The sequence below is a fragment of the Microchirus variegatus genome, assembly GCF_963457635.1.
Source record: "Microchirus variegatus genome assembly, chromosome: 16".
NCBI lineage: Eukaryota > Metazoa > Chordata > Actinopteri > Pleuronectiformes > Soleidae > Microchirus > Microchirus variegatus.
Genome location: NC_139817.1, coordinates 23,913,369 through 23,932,174, shown reverse-complemented (window position 1 = coordinate 23,932,174; position 18,806 = coordinate 23,913,369). Strand labels below are relative to the sequence as shown.

The window sequence follows — 18,806 nt, the reverse complement described above, 5'->3', positions numbered from 1 at the left end:
GCCCATGTATGACAGATTACGGTCAAATGATCCGACGGCTTAGGCTACACTGCCAGAACAAGTCTGTTGCCTTTATGATTTCCAGAGTAATAGCTTCACATGACATGAGCAAATACTCCACATGCTGGAAACTGAAGCACAAGCACTAATCGACCAAACACCAACATTCCTCTCAGCGGGCAGATTGGGTTTCGTCGCGCTCGGCTGCGACAATCAGCACCAGGATTAAACACAGGCGGCCAATGAGTGACATTAGGTCCAAACTTTATTCTGTACATTTTAAACCATGAATGTTCATTTTCATTTTTTGCAGGCCTAAAACTCTACTCGTTTTTGTATACAACAGTCTAAGAAAAACAACTGCACAACACCACAAGGTTGACAGAAAACCGTCCTTTTTGCCGCCCGCTGAAAGCGTCCCTTCTTTTCTGTCCGGGGGGAGGGGGGAGGGGTGGTGGGGGGGAGGGGGGCTGGTCCAGTTTGTGACATGGAAGTCTTTCAATAATTCGTCATTATTTCATTGGTAGATATAAACATGTGTTAATCCAGGTTTCTCTCAGTGTCACCAGTATTGTCCGCTCCCTCCAGGTGATCTTCATCAGGGTGCTGAGTGCTGCTTTGCATAGATTGCAGATGATCCTCGTCGGCCCCCCCTTTTTGCAACACCCTCCCATCATACTTCCCCATCCATCGGGCAAAGGTTTGTCAGTTTTACCGTGATATTCAGCTAAGGGAAGCGACTCCCCCATTAGAGTCATTTCATTTTGTTTTTCTAGAAATGGTTAAAAAGCCTAATAAATTTACATGGTAATTTTGCAGCAGAGGAATATGAACAATTTATTTACATCAGATTACTTTACAGAGACTGAACAAAGACCCCATAATATATATTTTATCTGCATATCTCAAAGGCAAAACAAATGGAACGAAAACATATCTCGTACATTGTCATTGTTGAGGATATCCTGGTACCATGAGGTTAAAGTTATTGACGGCCGAAACCCAAAAAAATCCAGTCTTTACAGTGGGTCATAGTTGGATATGTCTCACAATCAACTGGGATAAATATTGTAAAATGTGTGACTAATGCACAAAATACATAAAATTCATAGAAATGATATTTATACATGGAACAAGGATAGGAAATGTACAAACTCATTTCAGGACCTCTCTTTTCGCACAAAGCTGAAAAGAGATATTGGATTAATATATTAATTATCAAATATTTAAGTCGGATATAAACATACACGCGTTTGTGTTTTTCTTCACCGACATTTTGGAAAACTCCAGTCCACTAAAAGTAAAGTCATGGCATGTGCTTAATCAGCCTTACACACCTTCACTTTCACTATGACAATCATACCCTTTCCCTTTTGGGAGTCTCGCTCTCCTTTGATGAAGAGCAGTGCATTTCGTTCACAAGGAGATTTCAAATTTAGGGAAAGTGGGGTTTGTGAGTGTTTCTGCTAAGATTTTGTGCACTTTTTTTTTTTTTTTTTTAAAAGAAGCTACCGAGCCTCTACCTCTTTGGGGTTACGGGAAGGGGAGTAGTCCCGTGGGTCCTGTGTGGAGGTGAGGGGGGTAGTCCTCCTGGGGGAGGCTGGCCTGGCACTGCCAGCTGGCACAAGGGGCGGGGGTGCACTGAGTGCAGCAGTCGGAGGTGTTCTGTTCAGGGGACCGTTGTGTCCCGTGGAGGGGCTGAGTCTGGGGTAGGGCATGCCACCCAGGTGGGGCATGAAGGGAGGCATGTGGGGTAGGTGGCCCTCCATGGGGGACTGGTGCAGCTGATGGAGGCGAGCTCTGTCCAGCTCCTCCCGCAGGTGCATGCGCTCGCGCTCCTCCGCCTGCTGTCTCATCCTCTCGTGCTCTCTGCGCACCTCCAACAGGTGCTCGTGGTGGGAGTAGTCGTGTGCCTCCCGCTCGCGGTACGCCCGCTCCTGCTCGTACGCGCTGGGGAAGCGGTGTCCTTGTTCCGCCCTGAGCTGGAAGTCCATGCGCCGCTGCAGATCCAGGCTGCGGTAGGCCTCTTTGAGCGGGTCCCACGGGAAGGCCGCGTGGGGTAAACGCTCTCTCCCAGCCAGGGGACTCACGCCCATGAAGGGGGCCATGCGAGCCCGGTCTAACACGTTGAGGCTGCCCATGTGGGGCATGGCACTCATGGAAAGGGGCAGAGAGTGAGCCATGGGCACGCCGTGCAAGCCAGGTGCGGGGATTTCATTGCAACGTGGTGAGGGAAGAGGCTGCTGCTGCTGGGACAAAGGCGGGTGGTGGTGGTGCGGGTTTCCAGGTTGCCCAAGGAGAGCAGGAAGAGCTTGTGTCGGTGGCTGGGGTGCAGGCTCTGAGCTCACCACCATGACCTCCTGCTCTTCCTTCCTCTCCTCCTTAATCTTCATGTCATTTTTCACCTTGTGGAGCAGGTCTACCGACGGGGGCTCTTTCTTCTCATTGTCCTTGAGTGTCGGCGGGGGCCCGCCTGCTATCTTCATGCTCTGCTCATTGATCACTGCCTTGGAGTATGGGGACGGAGAACGTTGCGATTGCTTGATGGAGTCCTCTGAGGATCTCCTCTCTAGCATCTCCTTGCCGGGGGAGCGACTCTCCTTCACCTTCACGTCAGCCAGCGCGGAGGACTCTCGGTGTCGCTCGAGCAGCTCCTTCTCCGCCTCGCGGACTCGGTCTACGCTGCCACTGTGATGCCGCCCCGAATCGCTGGAGTTCTGGCTGTTGGAGCGGATAAGGTTACTGATCTGGTAGCTGACGGGAGCAGAGGCCGGGGATGAGCGGTTGGAGTGTCGATTGCGATCCACAGAGTCCCTGAAATGACAGCGTGACAATAATGCTGTCAGTTCCAGTGAAAACAAAGGTGATGAAGGAGGGATGTACTCGATGTATGTGTTTTAATTCTCTTTCAAAATAGGTCACCATGCTGCAGTTTCCCTGTGATCATGTTTTCTGCCTTTAGTCTGATGGAAACATCTGTGGGCTGCTGCAATATTTTCCGCAGAGATCCTTTCCAATTACATTTTGACTGATAGCTTCCCTCAGAGCACATTTCTTCCTGTTTGATTTACGACTGTTTTCCTTATTGTTTCATGATTTCTATTTTTTTTATTTTAGCTTTCAAAGATCCTCTTAATTGCCAGAGGAATTGTCAGTTTTTTTTCTTTCTTATGCAATTCCAGAGATAATTAGATAATGACTTTCATGTCGTTTTTTTGTGCGTGCATGCATAGGCCTGCGATATTTGGGCACATTTACTCCGCACGCATATGCTAATGCTATTTGGAAAATGGATTATTAATGTATCTTTTAAGCTGCGTCCATGGAGGAGAATATTTTTGAAAACATTAAAGTTTCCCTCTGAATAATACCATGAAATTAGACCACAAACGCACCTGTCTTTGTCCTTCTCCTCCTTCCCAATGGACGAGTCTCTTTTCTCTCTTTCCCTCTCCCTCTCTCGTTCTCGCTCCCTCTCTCGCTCTCTCTCGTGGCTGTTGGCCGAGCTGCTCCTCTCGGTGTCTGCGGTCTTGGGCCACTGCGGCGGGGTGGGGAAAGACGGCGGGGTGCGTCGCAGTCTGTTCCAGGTATCGTGGTGGGGGCTGCCGAACGTGGGCAGGCCTCCTGGCCCCTCCTTGGTGCCAAACATACTGTTGGACCCTAGAGGCAAAAAGGGGGAGGGGGGGGTGGGGTGGAGAGAGATGTGGGACCCAGTGTAAGTTAATCGAGCACAAAACCTTCTTCAGGACACATATGATGAGAAAGACTCAACAACAAAAGGTTTTGTCTTTGTCTCTGGAGGTTCTCTCACTGAAGCTGTTTGAAAGAGGTAGAGGTTAATGGCTCCCCCCACCAATGGACAAAAAAAAAAAAATACTCATTTGTTTTTGGACTAAAGGGTTTCTCCCTTCCCTTTTTGCACCAGATGAACAGGGGATACTCACTTGCCCTCAGGAGTTGAGGGCTGTGAAAAGCCAAGGGAGACCTTAGCATTCCACGGCATGTCTATTCCAATTATATCCATTTTCACAGCAGGGTTTGGCACACAAGAATAGCAAGGATGAAGAGAAAGAGAGAAAGGCATAGAAAGGAGGATGCAGGGGGGAAGAGAGAAAGCCCTTCGTGGTGGTGCAGAAGGTGCTTATCAAATAATTAATAGATGAATTGCCACCAAACAGCAGACCTGAGAGTGCATGTTGGCAGAAGTGCAGCCAGATTAAAGCCAGGCTGTTGGGGACATGGTTGGTGGATGAAGTGCAGGCAGGGAGGAGGTTTGCTATGGCATGTTTGTGCTGCGCTACTGGGGCTTCGCTGGGCTAAGTTTGCTCTGCCACAGAAACTAGAGCAAAAGTTTCATCATTTTTTTTTTTTTCCTCCCCTCCTGGCTCTCCCTGTGGTCTAAAACTCCTGTCCTACTCTGTTCTGTCACCGGCCACAGGGGCCAGATTGTAGGGGGGTAGCAGTGGAGGAGGAGAGGGGTGGGGGGCCAGCGCTTACCAAGCGAGGGGTTGCCTAATCCTCCAAAGGCACTGCTTGAAAGGTTGCCGAGGCCGCCAAAGGAACTGGAGCGACTGAAAGGATCTGCAAAATGCCAAACAGGGATTAGCAAAAGGGGGGGGGCTGGCTTGCAGTGCTCACCCCAACACCAGCCCGTTCCACTCGGCTTTTCTCTTACAAGCGAGCTTCTTTTTTAAGCCCTAGCCATTCTAGCTCCCTGCCTGATAATTCTGCAATTGCCAGGTCATCTGGATTCACTGCCACTAACTGGAGTGGAGTGTCTCTGCCTCTGCTGGGGCGAGTGGAACAAAATTGCTTAATGGGAAAAATTTGTTTGGAGTTGTTGGAGCTCTCTGCTGAAAAATGGCCTGTGGTCGGTTCAGGGGAAGTAGAAGCTGTAAAAAAAATAAGGCTAGACTGACTGTAATGATTTAATTGGAGAACAGCGTCTGATGGGATCCACTGGTGCAAACTCTACCCTCCATGCATTTATAGTAATAACACAATTGTCGACACGTCAGCGACAGCGAGCAACATTTATCACCTGCTAATTTGCAGTCCCGATTTAATTCGGCAAAAAAAATATCCAACCAATAACGCGTCTGCAGATTAAGGCTTAAGGATTTTCATCTCTGGTGTTAATAAAGCAGGAAAGACAACAATTTCCTTTTGCCTCACAGAAGAATGTCTTCCTCCTCTGTGCAGTGTGTGTGTGTGTGTGTGTGTTATCCCATGAAATCAACTCGGTGACAGAATGGTGAAAAAAATAATTACATGCACAAATAAACCTAGTAGTAAACAGTAGCTATGAATTACAAAATCAACGTTGCATGCTAAGAGAAAATGAGTGTGATGTATTGCTTTTTGCGCCGAGTATACTCGTCTGAGTTATTTTAAGGGCTTATGCTACGAATCATAACGTCTGGCTACACGATGGCTACTGCACCCGCCGAACGATGACGCCGGTCAACCGGATTCCACATTAAACTTCAAACGAATCCGAGATCAAACGTAGAAATAGAAAGTTCCGAATGACACCCTGGTGGCTCGTAATGTGTTTAATACAGGAGTGCAAGAGAGAGAGAGAGAGAGAGAGAGAGAGACGGGGAGGAGGAGAAGATAAATGTATTAAAAAATTGAACATGGGTTTACTTACACTTACCTGCCAAATGGCTAGGAGGCAGGAAGCCACTGGGGTGAGGGGCAGGGCCATAGGGGGAGGGCGCTGGGTGGCCAGAGCCTATTAGAGCAGAAAGGAGAACATTGTTATTATGATCTCATTCGAAAGTCATAACCAGGCAGAGAGAGAGAAAAGACACTTATTTTCCACCCACAGCAATCATCATTCTAACCCCTGTGATTATCAATGACAAAACATGTAAATGAGAGTAAATACTGCATTTATTCCCCCCCCCCCCCCTCTCTGCAGAAGCATCACACATCTGTTGCATGAGTGTAGAGACAGCTGAGTGTTGGCAATAAGCGAATGAACGAGTAGCATTTGGGTTTTCAGTGCAGCGGCCGTACATTTGTGTGTGTGTGTGTGTGTGTGCTATAGCTGCTTATTGAGGTCAACTCCACACTGTGCCTCTTTCCCAAAACAGTAACCATCACCCAAAAACTCCATGAATGGTTAATGAGCGAACCAATTACAGGAGGGTCTCTGACACGCCGCTGCATAATTACTAGTCAAAGGCCATTTCTCCTCCCCGTTGCCCTCCAACGCAGGGCAAATCAGTCTATTACCTGAATGAGAGTCATCCATATTCATAGAATGTCTGACTCCATTTACTGGCAAAACATTTGCTACAAAACAACTATAATTAAGTGAACATTACGCGGGAGGGGAGGGAGAATAACGATGCTATTTCTTTGCAGTGGTGCAGGAACAATTCCGACACAGGGCTATAAAATGCAAATTTTATTCTAAAATGCAAGCGGAAAGGCTTTCGACGACGGCATAATTCAAGCGTTTTGAATGATTTGTCTCAGAAGGTGCAGTTCATGACCCCCCCCCCCCTGCATTGGGCACCGCGTGACCCCACTGACCTGAGGAAGAGAAAAGAGGTCTGGCCAGGTCATGAGGGTACGGGATGCCTGGGAAGACTCCTGGACCTGGGGGTCGACTGAACAGGTCCAGCTTCCCGTTCATGTCGATTTTGTGAGGATCCAGCTGCATTTGCTGTAGTGCAAAGAGCGAGGGAGATAAAAGGAGACAGAGAGAGAGAGACAAAGGAAATTAGGTCGCTATAAGAAATAACAGCAAACATTTCCAGCAGCAGAGTGAGAGGGATTTGTCCTCAGCTACACTGGGTGACAGATTTGTCAGAAGACGATTTGTCAACAATGGCTCCGTGTCTCCAATTTTGGCCTGACTGTGTTATCCAAATATATTGTAAGCTGATTAGTGGACACTAAATCCTCGGTAACGGGCATTCAGAGCCCAAGAAGAGCCGACACCACAGGGCCAGTGGCATTAGCAGAGGATCTCCATGGCGAGGCCACACCATCCTCTGTCAGTGAGAGGAGTATTTCCACACTGGCATTTTTTTTTTTTTGTTGGTCTGTGCTCACATGTTGCATTTTGGTCAACACATCATTTCAGCCACTATTTCCGTACACGGGACGCTTTTTTATTTCTGCCCTTTTTCTCTTTAGGTGGAGTGAGCCGAGCACAAAACCTTTACACAAGAGAAGATTCCAGATTTTGTTTTGTCAATAAACTTTAACAGCATTTTCTTGCTTTTCATTTTCCAAAGTCCTTCCTGAATCCAATAACACGATTATAGATTGTTGTTACAGGTAAAAGATCCAACTATATGACACAACCAGAACTCCCAAATTTTCAGTGAGTGTGTTATCCAGGGGACATTATTTCATTACCAACGTACTGTATTTTCGATTTTTACATGACAGCAAAACTCCTGCAAGACATCACTTTGCATCTCACGCACCTTCATTTTCTGCTGGTGGTGGTAGATCTGCCATGCGATCTGGACATGCACTGCACACCACTTGCCAGGTTTCTAAAAATTTACAGAGAAACTGAGGTTAGCCTGCTGGCTTTGATACGGGGAGCTAAAAGTGGATTTTGGCATCAATATGTTCTGGCCAAACTACAAAGTGGGAACTGGTCAGAGTTTTCAACCAGGCAACAGATTAAGAAAAATCGAAAAAAAAAACCTGACTTCCGACCCAATAGAGTCCTCGATTCTAGCCGTAAAATGCAGCCAACAGGTTTTTTTTTGTTGGGAGAATTTGCAGTGTCAGACTTTGTGGCCTGGCCAGAGAGATGACATGCTAAACAAGAAGATGGACAAGGCAACCACTTACCCTAACAGATGTCCTGAACGGATCTGTTATCTGTATGGACAAACACACGATCATTATCATCACCAACAACGATGGTACAGTCCTGCAGAGCTCTTTCATTTAATGTGTGCACAGACAGGCAGGGACAGAAGAGTCTCAAGAAGACGGCGGTGACTAAGATTTCTCCGCGTGGCCGTTCACCGCGACGGACAGAAGCAAAAATGGCGTCGGTCGGACGATTTCAGCGTCATGCTTACCCGTGGATCCTTCTGTAGGAGTGTGTGAGGTACTGCTCCAGGACGCGCCGTTACGTCAATGGAATTCGATGGCTGATTGAGAGAGAGACACAAACACAGAGACACAGGTTGATCAGATCATCATTTACAGCATATTATATTTATTTATAAGTGCTTTAAGGAGATGGTTTCAGGAGGTAACTTGACCTCATCCAATAGCTTCTCCATACTTTACACTCATTCACACCATTGTGGATGTGAACCACAGCAAATAACAGTACAATCATATGGATTGGCTTTAATTGTGCTTTTGGTAGAGGAGTTTTAATTGATTTTCTTTCTGTATTAATAAGAATAAGCAAACATACATGTACAATATGTAGCCACGAGGGCTCTGTCAATCAAATCAACAACAAAAGACCTTATATCGTGTCAGGAGGCAGCGTGGAATCATGGGAATTGTTGTCGTTTTTGTCTTACGCTATTGGCAACAGAACACGCAGTACACACACAATAAAATGAAAATAAATAAAAAGGACAAAAACAACAAAATACACACTGGCTAACTCGTATTAGTAATAAAGATTTCTTTAAATTTAAGGCCGAAATGACTGTATTATATATTTAAAGGTGCCATATGTAAGAATGTGGCCAAAAACTGTTACTACATTCAAATTTAAAATACCGAGGTCTTTTAGTGGCAACTGGCAACCCGTGGTCACTCGGCAGCTGAGACTCTAGTGACTGCAATGATTGGTAGACGGTGGTAGGTGGCGCCACATGCCAAAACATGATTTCAAAACATAAACATGATTTGCAGTCTGCAAAATATATATTTTTAATGCAAATATTTTGTCTGTACTGTTGTTGTTGGTGAGTTCAGTTTGTTATATGAACATTATTCCTGAGTCTCTGTGACATATTAGGAGGATTTTATGGCCAGTTGCTTTAGATTTATTACATAATGCACCTTTAACTATGTGACTACATGTTGCGTCAGTGTTACTCGACATGGAAGAATGTCAGAATCTCAGTCTTGCAGCGAGAGACGCCAGCGTCCCTGTAACCTATATCCTCTCTCAGTAGCACTACACACAAGTTCACTAATCCTCAGCTCCAGCTACTTATATCGCTGATGCTGTAGATAAAATGGCAGTGATGCGACGCTGCAGGCGGCGAGCCAGAGTAACACACCTCCTCTCTCAGCTGCTGAAGAACAAGTGCTTAGATCAGCCTTATAATCCGCCTCTAAATCAGGGAGAGGAGGGCTCCTGCGGGGTGACCATCCCCACCCCCCCTTCCCCCCATAAACAGACACACATCTCCCAGACAGCTCATCTCCCAGAATACTTAGCAGGGGTTTTTAGACACATAAGACGGGTTCTTTGAGCCATCTGGAGGGGCCTTTCGACAAAAGGGCCCCCTCTATGACAGAGTCCATTGGGAACCGGGCCAGCGGATTTAGGGCAGCTTTGATTAGTGGCTTACACTGGGTCACAGCCCCTGGGCATCTGCCAGACAAGCTAACACCCTCATCCCCATCCTTTTACACCCCTAACACTCCTGCACCTTCTCTGCTTTTGCTTATTCGCCTGAACAGATTTTTTGCTTTCTTGTCCCTGGCATGGTTCGTCACAGCTTGTGTCAACACACAGCGCTGACCCCGGTTCACGTCTGGAGTGTTATAATAGATTCAAATGGGATGGAAGGAGGGGGTGGGGGGGAGGGGGGGGGGGGCAAGATTTATGAGAATCCTGTTTCATATTTTCAGCGTTGAGAGCCTTTCAAATCCAACATATGCTTCAAGTTTAGGGTGCAACCAGTTCTTGTGTGAGTATCCACTACTAGGACGTTCCTTAATGACTCACATGTATGTTATGGACTTGCATAGCCTAGTTTTTTTTAAATTAACAAACCATATTTGTGCTTATCACGTATACAGTATTAGTCACTGTGTTTATATAGGGAATAAAAAACGACATAAAGTCACATGACTTGAATGAAAAAATCATATCAATCATTGTCCCTTGACAGAGCAGTGCATTTAAATTCAGACAAAAGGAGACTTTAATCTAAGTGCGTGTGATTTTATCGATTTTGTGTTTGTTTTTGGTGTGCAATTAGTTTTTTAAGTTTGCGCCAATACGTCCTCAAAAGTCCAGTGTGTAACATTTAGGAGGGTTTATTTTTATTTGCAGACACGGAATTGAACGTGTGTTTCTCCTTGAAATAAACATGGTTTTTTTGTAGCTGTAATATAAGACGTTTATATGCACGTTTGGCAAATGCCTTGCTGTGCACAGGCTGCCAACGTTTGCTCACGTGTTTCAACAGCAGCAAAACCAGCCAGAGGATCCATGATGTGTTTTGAGATGCCACATAAAGTGGGAGAAAGGTGTAAATAGTGTTTACATCCTTTCTGTGCATGAAGGCCACTGTCGCTCCCCGATGTGCGTGGGAAGGGGGAGGGCTGAGCGGAGGTGTCGCTAATTCTTACACACTGGACATTTAAATTCTCAATTTGTGTGTCGACGGTGGGCGAGTCGAGGGTGGTGGGGGATGTGGGGCTGACCTTGGGCTGGAAGGCTCCTTGCAGCGAGCTGAAGGGTCCTGAGTGTGGGAGCAGCGGGGGCATGCCTGGCATGGTGGGGGGGTAGGAGGGGAAGTACTGGGGAGAAAAGAGGAGGATGGGAGACACAAAAAGACACAAAAACAAAATCAAACAGAGATAACGTACAGGACTCAAGCATAATGCACACAAAGCACCACCGCAGCCAAATGGCAGCATTCAAATATGTCAAAATATTTGATTTGCCAAATGCAAATTAAAGAAATGTGATTAAAAATGGCAAAGAGGGAACTCACGTTTGAATGTCTGATGAATGGATTGTCCAGTTTGGGGGTGTATTTGTCGAACTGGAAGAGACGGGAGAGAAAAGAATAAGGAAACATAATGATCTCTTCTGTCAAATTCCTTCATGGAAAAGCTTTTTTTTATTTCTTTAAATAATGAATAAGGAAACATAATGATCTCTTCTGTCAAATTCCTTCATGGAAAAGCTTTTTTTTATTTCTTTAAATAATAATACCATCTCATTATTTTGACATCTTGAAAACACATCATGTGATCAACATCTGTAACTGGTAATAAGCAGGATTATGATCCAGAGTAATAAGCCCTGGAGAGAAGCAGCTGGCTTGCACTGGTCATGGGTTTACTTAAACTGCATGGTCAGATAGGCAGTTAAATTACTAACAATACAGTCGCTTTAGCAGACTGCCAAGATGAAGGCAGCCTGCATGATTTTCCAATTGAGCGTACAGAGGTTTGGGCGTGGAGGCCCAGCTTTGGGAATCAGACCATTTCAAAACCAGACCAGTTGTTTCTATTCACTGGAAAATTTGTAGAAATGTGAATCTGATTGCTTTTGACTGCAACGCTTTTTTCTCTTTTTTTAAAACAACAATCTCCATGATAGAGTTGGGAGGGAGCACATGGAGACATATGGGTTTGTCCTGGGTGTTAGAGAACCAGACTTCAAAAGAGACAGGAAAAAAACGGGGGCCAATTCTCTGTGTATAAAATCATGGAAATAATTCATGGAACCTCTTGAATGAGTAGTCTGCCTTTTATGACTGAAACCCAATCTAGTAAATGACATTCGCAATGGTTAGAGGCTAATTAAGGACAGATGAGCGTGGAACCGATATACTGTAACCTCGAAAAAACCTGAACGCTGAAGTCTTACGGCCAAAAGAAGAAAAATCTCAATTACAATTTGCTTGTCTAAAAACACTGTTGTTTGATGTAAAAGGGAATTCTGATCATATCCCTAAACACATGGGAATCTAGTCAGTAAACTGAGGAGGGAGAGGAGGGAGAGCAGGAGCACTCTGCATGAATGGGAGCTTTGTGTGTCTTTTCACTGGCTCTCTATTTTGAAACGGGCTAATTACAAGTGACAGTAACTTACTCCAATTCTGCAAAAATTCGCAAAACCATTTGCAGGTACTTTTTTTTTGCGAGTGTTTTCGCAAAGCCCTCTTGGCAGCCGCAGATGTTTTGGGTTTACATAAAAACCAGAAAACGAGTGGGTATGAATCAGAGTTTCTGTGAGTACACGCGCGTGTGCTGCGACACGGGTGGTTGCAGAGAGCAGGGGGGGGGGCGGATTTGTTGGCTGAGCTGCTGGTGCAGAGGCAGAGTTTCGGGGGTCAGGGGGCCCCCCCCTCTTTGGTGAACCGGGGGGGGGGCCTTTCACATCTGCACGCAAAATGGCAGCAGTCACAGTGGCGGTGTTGACGGCCCTGTTTGTGGGGCGATAATGGGTCCAAATCAAAGACAGACAGCCTATTGAGAGGAAACGGCGACCCGGCTTTGGAGCTCATTAAACAGCTCCTCTGCATTTCTGAAGGCGCGGCCCGTTTAATGTCTGACACTGGGAGAGAGAGGTTTTGGCTGCTTTATGGCCTTGTAAAAAAAAGGAAAATCTAAAGCTCTTGCCCTTATTATTTATGGTGCCTGTCACGGTTTTATTGTAAACAGCTTTGGTTAATTAAGGCTTAATATTTCATCTTATAACAATTAAGGAATATTCCTGGTCCAAAGACAAGGCAGGGGCAAAGGGGGTGGGGTGGCAAAGACACTCAGTGCTGCCATTTGGCAAGCCAGCTGCTTCAGGGTGTTGTACAATAAACAAATATAAAGGCTTCATAATTTCATTAATTACAGCCATTAGCCGAGGGCTGTTATAGAGTTGAAATGACATGGGGCATCTAGAGAGAGAGAGAGGGAGAGAGAGACAGAGTGAACAACTGGGCCATATGTGGTCTGCCTTTTTACGACAAAACAGTACGACAACCACAACATCATTATTACTCCTGCCTCTCTAAGCATTGGAGAGCAGCGTTTGTAGCAGAGGAGATGAAGGGAGGGGGGAAAAGGCACAAGTTAAGTAACAACAACACAGTTTCAATTAAAAAAGGAAAAACAGAGCAGAGGACACGAACGGAAGAAAAAATCCCTTCACAACAAACACGAGGGATTGAAGGTTACGTACATCACGGGCTACATAACGGCAGCAGTAGAGAGACGCGGAAACAGCCCTTTTTTCATCTCCAAAGAGACGAGAGTGTGTGTGTGTGTAATTCCTACCACGTAAGAAACAAGCGGGACCAGCTTACGCCAAGTGTAGGAGCTGAAGGAGCTGAAGGAGCTGAAGGAGGCGGCTAAACGCTGTTCCATAAATACCACGGCTTTGATTTCAGATGTACAGGATGGGGGTAATCTTGAAATGGTGCCTTAATGGGTCCGCGGGCTCTCAATCAGAGGTTGTGACATGATGGATTGGATCTATTAGACTAATGCCAAACAAAAAAAAAAGCTACAAATGGGGCCCGCGTCTAAAATCCACTGTCAGAGATTGCTGTGCATTTGAAATGATGGATGAATAGTTATAACCTTTTTTTTTTTCTTTCCCTGAACTAATCTGCTAGTGTTTGACCCCCCCCCCCACCCCCCCTACACAAGACTTAATGGCAGTCAAAGCACGGAAGCAATTAGAAACATTATCAAAACAGTACTGCAGTGATGTCATAGCCCATTCATCTACAATAGGGTTATTTGACTGGCTTTGAATTTTCGAAATTGGCAAGTATGGTTGCTATTGAGCTGTGCATGCCCATACGCACACACACACACAGATGCCGTCTTTGTAGCTCTTTGTTAACAGGCAAATAAAAACAGTCAGCACCGTTTAAAACACATCCATCTGCAAACAATTGAAAAGCCTGCCTTCAGGCCATTCCTCCGTTTTTTTTGGTTTTTTTTTGATCCACAGCAAACTATGAACAGGGAAATCTGTGCCCAAGTTAAGAAGGAGACGAATCGTTTTAAATTGAATCTGGTGAGGTTTGCTGGTTTGGCAGACGAGACGCGAGTCTCTGTGAAAGAGAGTGAAGCGTCCTGTGTAGGGAGATGTAGAGGTGTGTGTGTGTGTGTGTGTGTGTGTGTGTGTGTGGAGGTGGCAGCCAGAGGGTCGTGTTCGCCCAGCATTTGTTGTGATGCTCCCAGCTTCTCAACAGGAGAGTACGAAAAAAAATCATCTTTTTGAAAGGGAGGGGGTTTGAACAGCTATGGGACATAGTTGGTGAATTTGGGTTAAAGTAAAAAAAAAAAAAAAACAGGGAGGAACTGATTGAAGAGGAGATCTGAAGGGGGTGACAGTTGGGTGGGTCTTTTTCTTGTTTTTTTTTTTTTACTTATCCTCACATTTCTGGCTTGGGTACGCACCATGGGGGGTGCGGTGGGCGGGGTGAGGATGGCGGCCGGGGGCAGACTGGTGGGGAAGGGCGTGAAGGTGTGCTGGTGGGTGTGTTGGTGCTGGTGCATGTGCTGGTGTTGGTGAAACTCGGCCCTCAGGAGCGACGCGGGGGCCAGCGGCGAGGCGGGCGGCCCCCGGCCCCGCTCTGAACTCTGAACCAGGAAGCGGTTGTTCAGCTCCTGCCTCAGGAGGTCATGCTCTGTAAGAAAGGAGAGCGAAGGAAACCCAGAAAAAAAAAAAAAAAAAAAAGGAAAGGAAAGAAAGAAAAAAAGGAGGGTGGGGGATGGAGGGTGGGACAAGAAAAAAAAAAAGGCACGGCGCCCAGTCAGTTTTTACAACAAGGGTAGAAGAAAAGAGAAATAGTCACCTGGCATTCTCTGTTTCTCCAGCTCATGCTGTGAGGGTTTTCTACGTGGGGACTCATTGGTGGTGGTAAGAGAGTTGCCTGTGACAATGTGCCAATCAGAATCCCCGAATGAGGCTGGCAATACATGATTGGTTGGTTGAATGATATCAACAGGCTGGTATCTAAAGACAAGAGAGAACCAAGAGTCATCCCAGCAGAAAACACACCACACACTCTCTCCCTCGAATAGAAAGTCACTGGCATAATCATCACAGACAGTCACTGGAGACACTGTTGTTCCTTAACAGCTTATTTTGAGATTGTTAAAATTTAGATATTTAATATGTTTTTATAATGTGACTTTTCCAGCTCTGATGACTGTCCCACTGTGATGCGTCCCTGTTCTCCTTCTATCACCTTTTCCCCCAATAATAAATAAAAAATTAAAGTTGCCTATAAATACACTCTATCTTAGAATGATTGATTATTATTTTTGTATGTGTAGCACTAAGCAGACTGCATTACTACCATTAATGGACAGGACATTCAGGAAATATGCAGATTTTTTTTTGTTTCACCTCTCGTTTTCGTATGTAAAGTTCCACTGCACTGCCTTTGAGATAAAGTAGATGCAAATGTTTCATTTACTATTCACGGTGCATAGGCACCGACTGTGATCTGGAATATAAATGAATAATAAAAGCAATACGTTTTTATTTCAAGGCAAAGCCCTAATTTAGGAAAATGTGTTTTCTTTAATAATAGAGTGAACTAGGACTCGGTGTAAAATCGGTAAAGTAATACATGTAATCATTGAAATGGCCAAATGGCATCTTTTGAAGTAGAAAACAACATATTCTGACATAGTGAAAATAATCAAAGTGAAGCAAAAAAAAAAAAAAAAAGGGGAAGCACTTACCAGAGCAGCAAATCATTTATGAACACGTGACTGAACTCAGTCACTCAGTTTATCAAACACAGTTTGATATTCACACTATAAAACTCATCATCTAATATCACACGTTAAAGGTAGCTGGAGGTTTTTAATCCCACAACACTGTGCAGACTCTATTAATACATATATTATTAATATGTTCTACTATTTTGAAAGGCTTTAGAAACTTTAGGAAACACCTAGTGACATGATATTGCTATATATGGAAAAGGTGTCACATTGATACTGAATAAAACTATATCGCAATATTTATTAAATAAGAACCCATCCCTATGTACAATAAATACTCTAACAGTTTGTTAATACCAGCAATTTTAAATGCCGTTGCTGCTCTATTGTTGTGTCTGTGTCGGGTAAGTTTATGGTCCAGCGTGTGACGGAGCGCGGCTTTACCTGGGTAGGGGGTGCCGGCTGGGTGCCCGGGCACCACTAAGCTGTTGGTAGGTAAAGTCGGTGGTGGAGGCAGTGAGGCTGGGGTTGCAAACATGGCCGGAGGGCGATGGGCCGGGCTCCGTAGGGAGGAATAATGCGAGGTAGAGAGGTTGGCTATGGACAGAGGCAACGCGGGAGCCGTGGATGGCAGTCCACTGAGGTGGTGGTGGTGGTGGTGGTGAGGGGACGGGGGTAAGTGTTGTTTGGGAAGAGCCACCGGACTGCTGCGATGGCTGAAGGTTTTCATAGAGAGACAAAGCAGAAAAAAAAATACAGTTCTCTGTTAAAAAAAAAAAGGAATGATAATTTATGTTGGTAATCAACACAAAATAATGAATTTATCCAGTTAAAAATGCAGCAGTATGACACGTTTAATTAAAGTACCGATAAAAACGTCAGCTTCTGTTTGTTTATGCCTGCGCTCACAGCTTTATTGATGTTTGACACTTTTCTTTGACAACATGAGAATTATTATTTTTTTTTTCAATTAGGCTTCTTGCATTGAATAAGGAGGCGAGGGCAGAATCTAGGATAAAAAAAAGTGCTCGGTGAAATATGACGAACAGCTGACAAGCTGCTTATCACAAGTTTGTGCCGTGAAAAATCAATAGCAGCTCGAACACCGTCGATATTGTAAACTGTCCCATTGGACTACATTATACTCATTTGGAAATTGCTGCAGTGGTTTGCGAGGGCGACAAGGACGTAATAAAGGAAAGTGGCTCCAAAGTAATATCCTGGTCTGCTAGATAATTGCTCGCTTGACACTGAATCTCTGCTCCCTCATTGTTGGACCGTACCTCAACTGGTTCAACTGAGGCTAAACGCTGCTGAACGTACCCCTCGTCGTGTTTGGTCATTGCTAATTCTCAGTGCAAAGCTTCGGAAGACTGATGCTGCTGAAATTCTGCAAAACTTCAGAGGCCCACGCCCAGATTTGTACATTAGCAAGAGCAGAACATTGCAATTTGCACATATTTCCATGGATAAGCATGATAAATAATCACTGTGAAGAAATCATATTTTAATTTTATGACATAAATGGGAGTTTCATAGCCAACACTGAGGCCAAACTGTAATACCTCCAAGGCCCTCTGTCTTCATGGGTTTGTGTTTTTAATCATAAACGAATGCATTCTGTTTTGTAAACCACTGTAAAGCCCAACACGCCCCCCATGTAACAACCTACCTGATGTCGTGGAGGCTGCTGTACTGTAGCGGGTGATGCAACTGGTGGCTGATAATTGGCCGCGTGTGGTGCTGCGGAGGCAGAACAACACGTGGCTCCTGGTGCAGGTGTGGGTGTAGATGTGGATGTGGGTGTAGGTGTGGAGGGAGGGGCTGGGGATGGGGATGGGGATGGGGCGGTGCCCTCAGCAGGGGAGGGGTAGGGATAGGGGGCGGAGGCTGCTGCTGCTGCTGCTGCTGCTGCTGCTGCTGCTCCCTCTTGACACTGAGAGGAGGTGGGGTGGGGAGGCGTAACCTAGGAGGTTCTGGAGGCGCCGCCGCTGCGGCCGGGGCGGGGGAGCCTGTGGGTGCCGAAGCCGGGGTGGGGCTGGGCACGGGAGGCGCGAAGGGCACCTCACTGTTGCTTTGCTCCTGACTCCGCTGGAGCCCCGATACTTTGGCCGAGCTACAGATCTTTGACTCAGGAATCTCATTCGCTGGCACACCTGAGGGGAGAGAGAGAGAGAGAGAAACACAACAACATGTAAAAACAAATCTGTACTGTACACACACACAATACTGCCATATTTTACAGTATGATACTGTATTGATTATTTGAAGTGCTGTATCGACACACCAGAACAGTGGGTTTTCCAGCCCATACCGACTGGTTTGAATGTTACGGCAGGTTAACGCGCTTGATCCACGATGAGTTAAACAGTAGCTGCCTTTCCTTTTGTAATAAAGCCTAAGGTTCCTCTTGTTTCCGTCTCCCTAGGTTCCATTAAGTGTTTAATCAGGTCATTTTCATGCTCGACTATAATCAGATGATCCAATTTCTTCCCGCGATCCAGTCAGTATGAATAAATCACAGCTAATTAAAGTTAAATGTCGGCCTCTATTCAGGGCTTTGCTGAGCACACAATCTGGCATGAAATAATTATGTTTCAATTCTGCTGTGAAGAGAGATCATGGCCCTTATCTTGGCCTCTCTGCCACTGCACAGTTCTATCCTCCCATCCTGATCTTTCACGGGATTTGGGAAACGGCAGCAAAGCCACTCTGAACTTGGCCACTTTGTCTTCACCATTCATCAGGGAGCTTTTCAACAGATAAGACGCTTTTATGATCACCATTCCAGTGAACAATGACTTTTCATACTTGCGCTGATGCAGTTTAATGACTATAATTATATGCTGTTGTAGCAGGAAAATGACACCTTTTACATACTAGGAATCTCAACGCACTTCTGGATCTTAATGAAAAAGAAAAGACATCTTGGAGTTAAAAGAAGAAAAAAACACTAAACGAGCGACAAAGACACTGATTTTGAGGAGATGTAAGTGCAACGAAAAAAAAAAAACAAGACTTGAGCTTACTGGCATCGGAAAAATCTGAGAAAGACAAGGATAGAGACAGAAGAACAGAGGAGACAGCCTCGTTCAGACGATACTCTCCAGGCGGCTTTAATCTACAGCTAAAATGCAGCAGTGCTTCAGTCAGGAGGCTTACTAGCTTTGCAATTAAAAAAGCTCCAC

General features: G+C 45.5%; 1 protein-coding gene across 4 annotated transcripts in view; it reads right to left on the bottom strand.

Moving 5' to 3' along the window:
- Nucleotides 1-270: 270 nt before the first annotated feature.
- fbrsl1 (fibrosin-like 1) overlaps nucleotides 271-18,806 on the bottom strand; it is a 306,180-nt gene continuing 287,644 nt past the window's right edge. The window contains exons 8-20 of one of the 4 annotated variants that reach the window (XM_083903205.1): nucleotides 17,291-17,774; nucleotides 16,063-16,334; nucleotides 14,736-14,896; nucleotides 10,911-10,961; nucleotides 10,618-10,713; nucleotides 8,067-8,138; nucleotides 7,831-7,860; nucleotides 7,452-7,523; nucleotides 6,547-6,679; nucleotides 5,654-5,737; nucleotides 4,498-4,581; nucleotides 3,396-3,660; nucleotides 271-2,814 (exon numbers count right to left, since the gene is read on the bottom strand). In XM_083903205.1, the coding sequence (XP_083759331.1) occupies nucleotides 1,509-2,814; nucleotides 3,396-3,660; nucleotides 4,498-4,581; nucleotides 5,654-5,737; nucleotides 6,547-6,679; nucleotides 7,452-7,523; nucleotides 7,831-7,860; nucleotides 8,067-8,138; nucleotides 10,618-10,713; nucleotides 10,911-10,961; nucleotides 14,736-14,896; nucleotides 16,063-16,334; nucleotides 17,291-17,774 (3,110 nt within the window). In that variant the 3' untranslated portion in view covers nucleotides 271-1,508. The remainder of the gene's footprint in view (nucleotides 2,815-3,395; nucleotides 3,661-4,497; nucleotides 4,582-5,653; nucleotides 5,738-6,546; nucleotides 6,680-7,451; nucleotides 7,524-7,830; nucleotides 7,861-8,066; nucleotides 8,139-10,617; nucleotides 10,714-10,910; nucleotides 10,962-14,735; nucleotides 14,897-16,062; nucleotides 16,335-17,290; nucleotides 17,775-18,806) is intronic. The other 3 variants (XM_083903206.1, XM_083903207.1, XM_083903208.1) reach the window with 3 other exon arrangements.